Here is a 15,324-nt window from a genome sequence, read left to right on the forward strand (position 1 = left end):
TGATATTTTCAATAAATGTATACCAATTATAAACCATTGCATAATACTTGTTCTACGATAAATTCAGTTACTTAATAATATTTTATATGAGATATAAATACTTAATAATAAATTGATAAAGTAATAAATAATAATTAATTTAACATGCCGTATCACTTAATAATAATAATAAAATATGTTACTTTAATAGTAATAGAAATATTTAAATTTAATAAAATAGTGTACTTAGTATAATATGGCCTAAGTCAGACGGTCTCTGCTTAAAGAATCGGTTTTAGTTTATTACGATTAAATATTAATTTGTATCTATCACTGAATTCAAATTTGATACATCCATTACAGTAGTCTACAATAATTATTATGAATTCATATTTCATATTGGACACGTCATGCTGTATAGCAGAGGATTCTTATTTGCTTATTTTTTTTATTGTAATTTTATTATCTTTTCGGGAACGATTATGTTATTTATTGATAATCGTTTTTGATTCTATTGTATTGGCAATTTAAACATCTATAAAATATACATAGTATATTCAAGTCGGTCCTTTTAAATTTTTAAATATAAACACTAATTTTCTCGAAAGTATTATTAACATTTTTGGAAATATTTTTTATCGTTACTTTGGTAAAGTTTTTTCTACTTTTATAATGACAGTATACATTTTATATTTTAAAGAATATTTTTCCGAGAATATCAATGTATAAAAATATAGTTTTAAACTTTAAAGGAGCAGTTAATACTTATAAGTTATTTATTTATAAGTTAGATATAATTAACTACTCGTTTGAACTTAGATTTTTATCTATTAAATATTCTGCTTCGGAATCTGATATAAAAACTGTCAACCTTACTGTCATCCAAAAAAGTTCAAAACTTTAAAAATTATGATGACAAAAAACTCTTCAAAAATATTACTTTGTAATGACTTAAGTTTATGTAAAAATAAATATTTTTAAAAAGCTAATACTTTTTGAGAAAATCCATGATTATACCTTTAAAAGAATCACCGATCACCTTGTACTATGTGTATATATTTAATACAACATATAATATAATAACAATTAATAAACTCGAGGAGGATGTGTGCCACTATAAATACGTTTTCCGGTCATAGATTTGACACGCCGTACGGCTTCGACCAGCACTGGGCCTTGGATCGTTACAAATATTTCAATTATAACGTTATAATAGTAAAAATAAAAAAAATGTCCAGTATTTAATTTATAAATCTCAGATATAAAAAAAAAAATATGAATTTCACCGAAATTCGAAATTTTAAATGTTCATAAAATAATATTGTGACTATGTATTTTCGGTACTTTTTAATTGATAAATTAACAATTTATGCGCTACCTTATATTTTATTATCATGTATTTTGATCCAGCGCGAAGTTTTTTTCATGGACATTTATAAAAATAAAACCTAAAGAAAAATTGAATATTACATTATACGTATGTATAAAATATTTAGTGAACATTTCGAACATCTACTGCAGTTATTCGTTTTTGAGTCACACTAAATCGATTTTATCAAAAACTAATCTTGCTTAAAATATCCCGTTTCCCTTGATTTTTTTTTGTTTTTCCAAATTTTTGTGGAAAACTCAGGAGATGTTGACCTCTGAAAAGTATAAACTAGATCTAATTTAAGATCACCCTCAATTCAGAAATTGCCCTCAAAGTTGAAGATCAAAGCATTTTTTAACTACTTATCGTGTAGTACAGACTCTAAAAAGTAAAAAAAAATAAAAAAAAATAATACAAATTCTAAAATCAATACATTCATCGCTTCGTTCAGAATCTAAAATACATCATCCGTATATAGGTTTTTTGTTCGACACGACGGCGCCGTCAAAAGCACACAATATACGAAATCTAATACGACTGAATACACATGCGAAACATTTTCAATTGGTTTCTCGGCCACTAACAATATATTATTATTATTGCGAGAGAGAGGGGACACCGAGAGCGTGTTCGGATCGTATTTCGGGTCGGATAAATCAACTGTATAGTCTTCGTTTGTATAATATATAATATCACAAAGTAAATCGTGGCGGGCGTGGCGCCTGCAATTATAAAAACCAATTCGGCAGCGTATTATAGCCGCGTTGTCGTTATTATAATGTTATTATTTATTATTTTATAATATTGTTTCCAACGTTTCCCGACAAAAGGCCTGCTGCGGCGCGTGGCTTCCGCCACTCTTAATAATTGTATTATGTCGCTCGATGACATTATTGGCAAACACACACATACACACAACAAATGTACAGAGTGATTATTTTATTATAAATACGCAATCAATATCTTAGGAAATACAAAGGATTCGATTTATTTTTTTTATATTGAATAACAAACACTGATAATTAAGGCTGGGAAGTTCATCATTTTTTTTTTTTAGAATGTATAAACAGCCCTTTCTGACTAAAAATATATTTCAATAATAAATCAAGCTAAATAATTAATTTTTATTTTGCATTTTTCAACATTTCTTGTAATTTCAGTTCGTTTTATATTATTTTCCGATAACAAAAGGAAAAATTACGAATTTGTAGACCTCTGATTAATAAATATTATTATACTTCCACGTGGAACTACAGTTAAAAATATTTCTTTATTTAAACCCCACTCACGTATATATTATAATAGTACTGCAATAATAATTTAAATTATGGTACCTAATACACATATCAAATTTTAATCAAATAGTTTGTAGGTATTTAAAAGTCATATAAAAACAATGTTTCCTTTGTATGTATACTGAGTGATTCATTTATCGAACAACACTCATTATTTTAAAATACACTAACGTTTTTGAAAAAATAGCATACAATTTTTAATTTAATATTCTGAAGTAGAATGTTTTTCGGATTAGGTATACATGATAATTGAAATTCGAACGAATATTTTATAAGTATTTAAAGTTTTGGAAATTATATTATAAAACTAACTAGGTTTCCAATTATATATTACAAAATTATAAAACTGAATTTTGTGTTAAATTATATTTTTATTTTATAATTATTAATTATAACTAATTTTAACAATGTAATTTATGTACATCCGGGAATATTACATATTTATTTATTTTAAATGGATAAAATATTAATTTGAATAATCAATATAATACTATTATTATACTATTATTTAATTCAAATATTGTGTGCCCAAAAGATTCATATCTCTAACTTTTCCGCTATAGTTGTACCACTGTAACCATCCAATTTAACATTTGCACAAGATACTTGAATTTTTTTTCAAAATATTTATATTTTTCATTATATGTTAAAATTTTCAAAATTATTTAACTTTTGAGCTATTTATAAGCATGTCATTTTTATTTTTATAAATGTCAATAAAATGTACTTGCTGGATTAAGATTTTTAAAAATGTAATCTAAGTTATCCTCCTATCTGTATAAAAATATAAAAATATTAAAAATAAGTAGGAACTTATATTTTTTTTATGTGCATTCGAATTTAGAAGTTAGAATTTTTACGAATTCGTCAAAAAAGCAAAAATAACTAATATACTTTGTAGTTAGAAATTTGCAAAAGCTTTTGTTTTTATGTATCCATTTTGAAAATTGAATAGAAGATTCCTTATAAGTATTTCATACTGAAACCATAAAATCTAATAAATATACAGGCAATTATTTTTTATAGATATTTTATATTTGGACGAAATTACTTATTAAAAAATAAATAATAATGTTAATTACTTTGTTATAATTTAAAAACATTATTCATGGGAACTTATAATGCTTATGTATATTATATTACTATGAATTGTATTATACCTATGCGATTACATTTTTAATTTATTTTAAAATGTTATCTATTTATACGAGTAATATGAATTTTTTTTTTGCTGTTATATGGTATTTACAGAAAGATAAAATTAAATTTCGAATTATAAAAAGTTTTACAATATAGTATACAATTATATATTATTATAATAGTTAAATAATAATATTATCCAAGAAAAAAGTTATATCAACCTACCGTAATTCTAAAAGTGAAATAAATTGTTTTATTAGTTACATCCAAATAAAATATATCACAAATTAATAATTATACTAACAGTGATATTTAGGCTGATAGACCGTTTCCGCTCAGAATATTTTTTTTTTATATATACAGTGATGTTATATATCATCAGTCATCACTGTATATATAATATTGTTGAATTCAAATTTAATAATGACCCACTCGACACCTATTGAAAACAGAGAGTGATACCTACTTACCTACCTTTTTAGTTTCAATTTGTAAAATGATTTTTCTTTAGAGCTTTGTTTTATTAAACATTACATAAATATTAGATAGCTATTATTGTAGAACTCAATTACACTATATGAGACAGAACCCGGGCACGATTTCTCAAAATGTTATTTGAACTGCAGAAAGAAAGACATCAATAATTTAAATAATTATTACTATAAGAAAATAAATGTTCAAATTTTATTCCATGACTTTTATTAACAATTACATGTTTTATATTTTTATGACCATTAAAACATATAGCGTATGATCTAAAAAAAAAATGAATAATTTGTCTGTCGTTAGCATAGCGAATATCGCACGCATACGATTTTAAATTCATTACTTTCCAGTTCACACACACAAACACTGCATAAATAATACTATATTATATACTATACTATATAAACCTAGGAATGTGCGATTTAAAAAATTTAAATACAATGTTGATCGGTTGTCCAATATAAGTATATAATATTATACGCAATGTTGTACATTATTTTGAATTTACATCATTGTTTTTATGTATAAATAATTTAAAATATCTTCATATATATCTACCTAACTACAATTTTTGTCGGAGATGAATATTTTGTGATAAGATTTTCAGTCAATTTTATTATCATATAAATATTTTTTTTTGTAGGGAGAGAGGTGTTAATTTTTCCAAGCTATTGTCTATTTATTCGATTTTATTTTCAATTTCTATCTTTTATGTACATATTTTATTACGTGTATTTTACTATAGTTATTTTTTAATATATTGTTCATTCTCTGTAAACTCTGACAGGTGTCGTATACATATTGAATTAACGCATATATTTATACGAGTGTAAAACTAATATATATATATATATTATTATTAATATTTAGATATGGCATTTATTCAACAGTAAATTTTAAATTACTAGGTATCTATGTAAAAAATAATCTGTTTTATTATAATAGATAAATAAGGTTATTTATTATAGTCCAAATAAAATTCTGGTAAATTATTTGTTATTTTGTCTATATAATTGTTAAATCATCTTTGTATAACACTACGTATACGACATTCAATGTGTGGTTAATATTTTATGTTATGTCTCACCCTCACGCCAACATGTAGGATAAACGATTATATAATATTATTTAATGGTTTTTCTTTTTTTTCTCAATTAGTGTAAATACTCATTTTGCTCGGTTCGGCTGTTAAAAAATGTTCTAAGTGAATTTTTCGTTTAAAAATACATTTACTCATATTTAATGCGTAAACGTATAAGTAGCGCGTATCTCGAAAGTTTGTAAATCTCAAGTCGTATATAATATGGATGTACCGCACTAAATATATATATAAATAAAGTATGTGGATATAAGTTTAACGACTTTAATGTTTAATTTTGATATATGTATATAGTACGTTATTTAGGAGTCGTTATATCCGTGCCACGTGGGGGTACTCATATAGTTTATTGTTCGATTTGATCCTTATTACGTAGGTATTTAGGATTTCTGAACTTTCTAGACACAGCGAAACACACTGTTATATTATTGTTATTTTATAATGCACGGTGTACAGATTATCGGATCAAACGTATATGCGACGTAGTGCGTGAAACGGCTTTGTGTAATATGCAAAACGGTCCGTTTAGAGCTGGTGAGTACCTATATTATATTATAGAAGGTCGACCACGGTTCTTGTGATCGCCGATCATATATAGCGCGCTTACGGCAAGACCAATTTGTGGTTTGACGGTGCGCATTCGATACATAATTAATATTGGCATATGAATGCATATTATTATCAATGTTCGGCACTCAAGGTCTTCATTCATCGTTCAATCCAAGAGTAATTGTAATTACCACGTTAAATTGAAAATCAAATGAAATTCCGTGTTGTATACCTGTATTTTATTTGCCAAACAAAAATACGTAGATTTTGATTTGAACTTGAAATAACCATTATATTATTATGTAATGCATATTGTAATGGTTTATTTAGTTCAAATAGGAGAAAATTAAATTGATAGATATTGTTACAACTTTTTACATAGAATGCATTCGCTGTTAACGTGTATAATGAAAACCATTAGTATGTTTAAACGATAAATTGTAGTTTTCATTATTTTAACGAATAGGAAAACCATTGCTGCAGTTAACCTGGATTCTGGGGCTCCCATACTATATCATAGTATTTTTTAAATACTCGGGCACCATGTCTCTAAATTTCAATAGTAAGGATTTAAATCAATTCAAATGTTAAAAAGAAACTTTTATTTATCATACATTTACTGCAAGGTATGACGCATTTCAAGTATCTGCGGAGTACTCACGCAGTGTCTAGTAAAATTACAAATTACAAATGGATTTATAAATAATTATATTTTAATTGTAAGGTTACCTAACAATAGTAATATAAATAAAACGTATTCAAAACATTTTGAATATGTTTAAACGTTTGGCATATATTTTATAACAAAGTTTGTTAACTTACAATATCTATATGGGTAATACACTAATACGATAGTTTTGTTGCTCGTTTCGGTGATTATGATTTTTGTATAAGCCGTACAAATATCTTTACTTTTTAGTATTTTTTTTTTCGATGACATAACTTATGAAGTGTTCTATTTATTTTTTTCACTCAAAAAAACTTTGAATAAGATATTTGACCTTTTCCAAGTTTAGCACTTAGTTTAGGATAGGCAAAATGGTTTTAAATATGTATTTGAATACCTACATGTATATGCCTTAAATATTTAGCATATGATCAATAATGTATTGAATTTATATGACATATAACTAACTATATGTCTATATCCAATAAAGTAAATTCATAGAAACTCTATTGTTAACAAAATATCATTATCTAATTAAATGTTTTATACTTATATAATATATTGATATGTCTTATAATTCATAATGATTATTTTTTTTTATAATTGTACCTAGTGCAGTTACCATGACACAAGGAAAAAATGAAATTTCAATTCAATTTAATAATTATGAAATCAAAATCTCAAAATTTAAATGCGTTTGTAATTATTTTTTTAATATGTAATTAAAATTACAGAAAATACTTATATTTTGAGTAGAATTTATTAAAAATATAATGTTACATCAAATAATTAGTATAAGTGTGTATACCGTTAGTTGTTTATGATATAATTTAACATATCACATACAGTTATAGACTTTATATAGACTATTACTCATTTACATAATAAAACCAAAACAACTGACATTTAAAAATTAAACGTATTTGCAAAATAATATGTATTTAATGTTACTGTGATTGAAATATAGAAAAATAATACTAGGTTTCTCATAATTTTAGGACACCCACATAATATATTATTATAAAAATTACTCTAATTATATGCATTCAAATTTTATATAATATTTTCAATAAATTATTATTAGTTAACTAACGATCTTGTCTTATGTGATTATAGGGATCTGAAGATTCAGACGTTATAACAAATACAGCGGACCTGTCTCTGGGCATTGAAAAAGAAGCGCTGCGGCGCGAAAATGAGCACAGAGCTCGTTCACAACTACTTAACAGTCGTGTAAGTAAAAGTAAAACAAATTAAGTATTTTTTTTTATTTTAAAAACGTTAATTAATTCATTTTTAGAAATAGTAATACTGATATTCATTGATACGGTGAAATAATATTTTTAAACTGTCTACAAATCTGAAATAAATTTCTTTAAAAATGTCGTTTACGTTGATTTAGTTTTAAAATATTACTACCTAAAACTATTAAAAATAATAAGTCATATTTTAATTATTAACTCTTATACGAATATTCTAATGCTCTAAAATGCATTTAGACTATATTTTTTTTATAAATTGTGACCAGTAGAAATATTTTGATATGTGCATTGTAATTAAGAGTCACGCAAAATGATTATTTAGGGTTTCTGGATCCTATACTGTACACATAGCCTAACCACATCCCTGATTAGTAATATATCGTATGTTACGTGATTATTCACAATACACACAACTTATTTTTATCATTCGATAATTAAAAATTGTTTATAATAATATGCAAACATTTTTTTTATTAATAGAGTTATGTACAAATATTTTATCACAATTTTATGTTTACAGTATTGAAACGGTAGTGCATGAAATACGGATATAATTCTTTTAATTAAATATACATTTGTAATTTTCAGACAAAACCGGTGGCGTTTGCTGTTCGCACAAATGTCGCATTTGACGGTAAAAAAGACGATGACTCACCAATACAAGGCTGTGCGATCACATTTGATATTAAAGATTTTTTGCATATCAAGGTACAATAGTGTAGTGTTTAGTGATTCTAATAAAATAAATATCGTAATAGTATTTTGGTTCTATTAGTTTTTATTTTTATTTTTTGTTTTGTAATTATTATTTTTCTAGATATACGTATAATTAAATTGTTCGCAATACATGTAGTAGTTCACTGTAAAAACATTTTACAAGATGATAATTCGTAATGCATTTTTATAATTACAACATGTTAGACTGGCAGGAATTTGAAGAAAGTCTGATGGACCGGCTAGTCAGCGTGTTTTAAGTTGTCTGTTTTGTTTTTTTATTTAGCTTAGTCCATACATTACTTGGCACGATTTATAGATTTTTTTTTATGTAACGTCATATTAAATAAGTAGACATTAGTTTTCAAAGTACAATAATCTTTTATTTTTAATACTTGTTATAATGCGTGTTGTAGTTATAGTTTTTTAAGGAGATCCCATAATACCATCGTTGCCAATTTTGGAGATAAATAGACCTACTCGTGTTTCAACATACTGACTTGAATTTTAATTCAATAATAATAATAAAAATAGATTGTTTTTTTGTTGAATCAATTTTTAATCTTTCGAGAAATATTTCTAATATTTAATTCTTAAATTAAAATTAAAATCTGTATGTTGAAACACGATTTGTATTTTGCTTTATAAAATGGTAGTGTAGAATAGCCTTAACCAAGTTTCTTATTATGTTATCTTAGACATTTTTATGTGTAAATATAGAGTCGAATACAAAATTTTGAATTTAGTTAAAAATTGTATGTATTAAAACCTAAGTTAAGTAGAGTTACAGGCAATATATTTTGTAAGATTAATTACAAAAAGTTAGTTTTAGATTAAAATAAATTATTTAAAAATTTTAAATTATCTACCAAAAATAAGAATTGTAATATTGATGTGTACATGGTATAGTTATTGTAATATTAGTAATTACTAATTACTTACCTCTTTTTTTTTATATTGAATCATCTATTTTCTTTGCATTGATAATACATTGCAATCATAATGTTAAAATTAAAGGATACATATTTTGCTATTTATCTTTTTAAAATTTGAATCAATGTATATCTGTATTTTCTTATTAGATGTAACTTAATGGTATAATTGTTCAAAATTCAATTTTTATTTTTTGTTTCGAAATGTATCATACTATACGAAGACTTTTGAAAATGTGCAATGAATTACTAGTTAGTTTTGAATAAAGAACAAATTAATCTAAACATCCGATGCAATAATTTAAAGCCGCTTAAAACTCAATTTATATCTTAAATGTCTTAAAAAATAATGCAAAATGTTTTATTTTTCAGAAAACTATAAACATGAAAAATGTATATAAACGACCAAAAAGGGAATGTAGACTCTTAGCCTTGTAAAACTACTTTTACACAAAAGGTTTCTTAGCCATCATGCTTAAACAAAAAAAACGAAATTTGTCTTTGTGATTTTATAATACTATATAGTCTACACTGTATATTTATGTCTTGTAAACAACATTGTATGACGTTTTCGAGTGTTCTCAATATGATTTTCACTACTTGTACATTCACCTTAGAGCACTCTTAAAATGTCCACTTGCAAAAATATTCTAAAACAGCCTACATAATGATATAATCATGCACATATTTTTTTATTTGTTATTGGTCCTATGTTAAGGTTTAGAATGAATAGAGACTAAACAACAATACAAATAACACATAATGATATAATATTATATTGGTGCATGATGCATATACTACTTACGCCCCAAATTAATAAAAACAGATAAGTCCCTGTCATATTTATTGACAGGTTACTTATGTAAATATTATTTATTTTATTTTTTATTTTTCTCGTATATAAACGATATATATAATTCTCATACAGATAATTTTATAAATTCGTATCATTATCGCTATACCAATATTATTTGACACATTATATATAAAAATATAGATCGAATAAATAAAAAAAAACGTAAAAAGTACTGAAAACAGTTTGTATTAAACAAAACCGAAATATTATTCTATAAAAAAAAATTAAAACTATTTAATTTCTTATTGAATTAGAAAATTCATGTCTCATAAGAAATTATTCTGAATAAAGTTCTTTTTTGTACCTAAGCTTATTTACATAATATTTTATGAAAGACTGAACTATAGTTGAATTTAAAAACTTTGAACTTTATATTTATTAATAAATTATAACATGAAAAAAAATGAATTGATGAATTTCAAAATAGTTAACGCTAGCTGGATATAATTTAAGTTAACTTTGAAAGTAATTTTAAGTTTTAATTTATTAAATTCTCATTTAATAAAAGAAAATAAAAAATTCTATTAAAAGTGCATAAATGATAAAATGTTTTCAAAAATGAATGATGCGTTAAAGTACTTAATTGTATTATACTCACTGTAAAATTTAAAATTTTGCTATAATTCATGATTAATTTAAAAAATAAATATTATGTAGATAATTATAATTGTACGTATAATTTATTTTTCTTATATGTTAAGCCTTTAAAAATGTAATGGCTTATTAAATTAAATTTTTATACTCTTCTTAATAGTAAGAATAGGTACACTTAAAACCAATAAAATATACTCAACGTTGTAAAATGAGTTTTTATATCGGCGCACAATGTAGTAAATCACATGTTATTATGTTACTATACTATGTGTTGAAATATTTAATACTTCTGAAATCGTTGTAACTAAATGGTTGACATAAATACAGGACAAAAAATAGTTTACAGTTGTTATTAAAATACAAATATATATTTAAATTTGCATATTATAGTGTCACAAACAATAGGTCATGGAAGAGTGTACCCCGTCTTAAAATACATATAACATTTTTAACCTAGATGTTTTAGCCAGCAATTCTTTTTTTTTACAGATTTGTAAAAAACATTACAATTTTTAATTGGAAAATTGGCGAATATATTATTGTTTTATGATTATTATTATTATGTTTTTTTTTTAATCTTTACAGGAGAAATATGACAATAACTGGTGGATAGGCCGACTGGTTAAAGAGGGCTCTGATGTGGGTTTTATACCATCCCCCGCCAAACTCGAACTCCTGCGTCAGATGAACCCATCACGAAGCTCAAAAAATCATTCTTCCAAAAACTCGTCATCATCAAACTTAGGTGGTGTAAAAGTTATATAATTTTTACCGTTAGGAAGGTCAGAATAGGGTTGATTACAGGGGTCCTCATTGCAGGATATAATGATGATATCCTAAATTGTAAAAATGACAAATTATCATAATACTTGTGATTTAAATTAAATTTCTTAACATTTGTGTCGTATGTTTTATATGTAACACAAACAGTCATAATTTTATTCAATTATATTTTTCAAAGTATTTCTACGAAAATATAAGAAAGGAATATTGTAGTGCAGTTAAATAAAAAAAAATTGAACATAAAATATAGAAAGAATAATTTTAGTTGTACGAAAAACAAATTATCACGCGAACAAGTGATTAATTATATCGACACATAAAATAATTTAATGTATGTCAATTTATTTTCGTTTAAGATTCTGAGCAGAGCAACAATTATATTGATTTTATTATGGTTTTGTGTTTTTTTTTTTTACATTAACTTCAATCTTCAACTTTTTTGATGCTATCTGCTAACAAATATAGTTAATATTAAGAAAGTTAAAAATAAAAAACCCTAATATATTTTCTTTTAATTGAGAATGACTAAAATATTATTATTATATTTTTTTAAATTTGTTGATAAGTACCTACCTATTTTGTTTTACAATCAAAAAACACGACTAATGATTACAAGGTCCCATATTAGTTGTTTTTACAACCATATAATAAACTTAATAATAAGTTTAAAATAAAATATTGAACTAATACAAAATTATTTTTTACAAGAAATTTTTAATTTTATTAAAATTCAATAATACCGTGAACAATTTCTAAAAAAAATTCATAAAATTTTGAATTATAATACTCTAGAGTAAAAAAATGTAATGCAAGGTTCTTCATAAATTGTCCTTAACATAAAAATATCTAAAATATATAATTTATGTCCTTTCATGTATATTTAAACGAAAAATAACTATATTTCATGAATCGATTTTAGTTATTTTGTTCATTATTCTAAAATATTAATCGTATAAACTTGAAGCATTAAGTTGCACCGTTACATTCGACTATATTTACGTATATTTATATATATGTATAATGTGTATGTATTATTGTTTCCAATACAAAATACAAATTAAAAAATATTTAAATATATTTAAAGTTTTTATCCTACGAAACTGTTCATATTATTCCAAGAACGTAGACACAAATTATATGAAATGTTTTTAGTAAGCTTGCCACACACCTCCTTCGTCGTTTAAACCAAGTGGCTGTTATATCTAATCGTATCCAGTTAAAGAATAATTGGTTAGCTATTCCTACTACGTGAACCGATCTTGAGAACCGGATTGTTGAACCGATATAAATAAAGTTTTCTAAGTTATACTTTAAATATAGTCCTAGAAACTTATGACACGCTTTCATGATAAATTAACGCAATCGAAAACGATATGGAAACACATATCAAAATGTATTCAATATTTGAAATAATATTTTAACTAGTACTCTATCACCTAAGTGACCCTGTTCTTTAATTACTATGATTTATCTATAAGGTAAATTATTATACCTATAGTAAAATAAATTAAAATATTATGTTAGAAAATATAGAGATAACTGCAGCTAGTCTTAACTTAGCAATTCAAAACTTGATTTTTGGCTATATACGTAATATATACACGACTGCTGTCTAGTCATCATTTTAAAGCAAGAATGTTACATAAACGATAAGTAAGTAATCTGAAATTCGGTACAGATTCAACCTAACGAGTTAAAAAAAATTCTAATGATAATATATGATAAACTCTCCTTAGGAATAGATGCTAATATATACATTTCTCTTTCAGTCAGAATCTTTTTTATTTGTACCTCAAACAGTTTATCATTTAATTTTAATTTGACCCATCTATTACTACAGTACTACAGTGACTACTATACACTTGAAATTCATTGTTAATACTGTAAAGCAAAAACTAGTTTCCTGTTTTTTATTAATCATAATTGATAAATATTTTTAAAATAATCAATTATAAAATATATGTGGTTATATACCTATTATGTTTACGTATTAATACTTCGTGTATTAATTAAAAATTATTATAAAAATAATTTCAATAAACCCGATTACCGCGATCATAATATATCAAGTAACATTAAAAGAAGATCTGTTGTAAATCATTTAAAATCGTTATTATTATTTATTCTACTTGATTATATCGTAAATATCAAATGAACCTATTACTCTATGTTTTTCGGCCTCAGTCTTTGTCGTTGTAAAAATAAATGTACTAATAAACTGTGTCAGTTTATCATAGAAAGAAAAAATATTGAATGGCATATTTATAGGAGCGTTTACATTTAATATTTAAACGACGATTAAGATTCACTAAACTCTGTATCTAATTTAACATACGCAATATATATATATATAAATGAATAACACTTCTCATATTATTTAAATGAGTTAAAAAATTTAAATAAATTTTGGCCTTTGGAGGAGCTTTTCTACGATGTTTTTTTTATTAAATGTAAGTAATTTTAAAATAGTATAATTTTTTGAAGCTCACCAGTCCACAATATTCTTCTATATTCTTATATTAATGAAGTATAAATTTTAGTGATAAAGATCACATTGATATTATTTTATTATGTTATAATGCTGTAAGTAGACATTACATCATAAGACCAATTTTTTTAAAATAAATTTATAATTTGTTAAGCGCAATAGCGCTTATAACAAAATTGAAATACTACGCTGGAATAAATATACTTACTTTATAAAATGTACTGACTTAAGAATAAAGCTTATATTACGTTTATAAATTATAAACAAGTGTAAATAGGTACTATCTACCGAAAAAACTCAAAAGTAAGATAAATATCAAACGCGTTTTACAATGATAATCCCACTTCAGAGTTAAGATACAAAAACCTAAAATAGCCGAAAGCAAATTTCTCTGGAAAAACGGCGTACACATATATAATTATCAGAAGGTACTTAAATATAAGCGAATGAAATGCGAATTATTCTCGTGTTGCAGATTAGTCGAATTAAATTCCTATTTACTTACTCAGAGTTTAATTAAAATATTAAACTTCAAACTGTTCAATTGATGCCCGTCTTACTATACACCGGATCTGAATGTTGAACGTTTAGTTGAAGTGCCTACTACGTGTTAATAACGTAATTAAACCGTATCCATTATAATACATTCCGTTGAATGAATTTAAAGGAGACACACTCGGAGTACTTACTCTCTTCTGCCATACCTACATATAGTTCTGCTGTGTTTCAAGTGTAACTCGTCATTGAGTTACATAGGTCACTTTAATGATGGATATGTTGGATCTGAGTTCAATGATAAATCGTTTATATATTATGAAAAATTATTCTGAGAGGAGACTGCGTGCTTCTATTTTTAAAGAAATATCTTAAATATCCGCACATACAGTAGATATTACACATAATTTGTACGCCGGTGTTTAATAAATTAAATTGTTTTTTAACTTGTATGAAATACTGACACAATATTAGTGCCTATATTACAAATCTTACTTGATTTTTGATCTTTCTATATTATAGCAGGTATTTCAATTATTTTACTTTTAGTTTTTATGCAATTTTTATATTATTGAATTGAATATTAATAATTACCACAATATACGCGTATTTT

At 24.6% G+C, this 15,324-nt stretch overlaps 1 protein-coding gene across 1 annotated transcript in view; it reads left to right on the plus strand.

Moving 5' to 3' along the window:
- LOC113559322 (voltage-dependent L-type calcium channel subunit beta-1-like) overlaps positions 1–15,324 on the plus strand; it is a 50,933-nt gene that overhangs the window by 24,020 nt on the left and 11,589 nt on the right. The window contains exons 2-4 of the mRNA XM_026965008.1: positions 7,704–7,820; positions 8,438–8,557; positions 11,531–11,690. Of these exons, the coding sequence (XP_026820809.1) occupies positions 7,704–7,820; positions 8,438–8,557; positions 11,531–11,690 (397 nt within the window). The remainder of the gene's footprint in view (positions 1–7,703; positions 7,821–8,437; positions 8,558–11,530; positions 11,691–15,324) is intronic.

The sequence above is a fragment of the Rhopalosiphum maidis genome, chromosome 3 (assembly GCF_003676215.2).
Source record: "Rhopalosiphum maidis isolate BTI-1 chromosome 3, ASM367621v3, whole genome shotgun sequence".
NCBI classification, from domain to species: Eukaryota; Metazoa; Arthropoda; class Insecta; order Hemiptera; family Aphididae; genus Rhopalosiphum; species Rhopalosiphum maidis.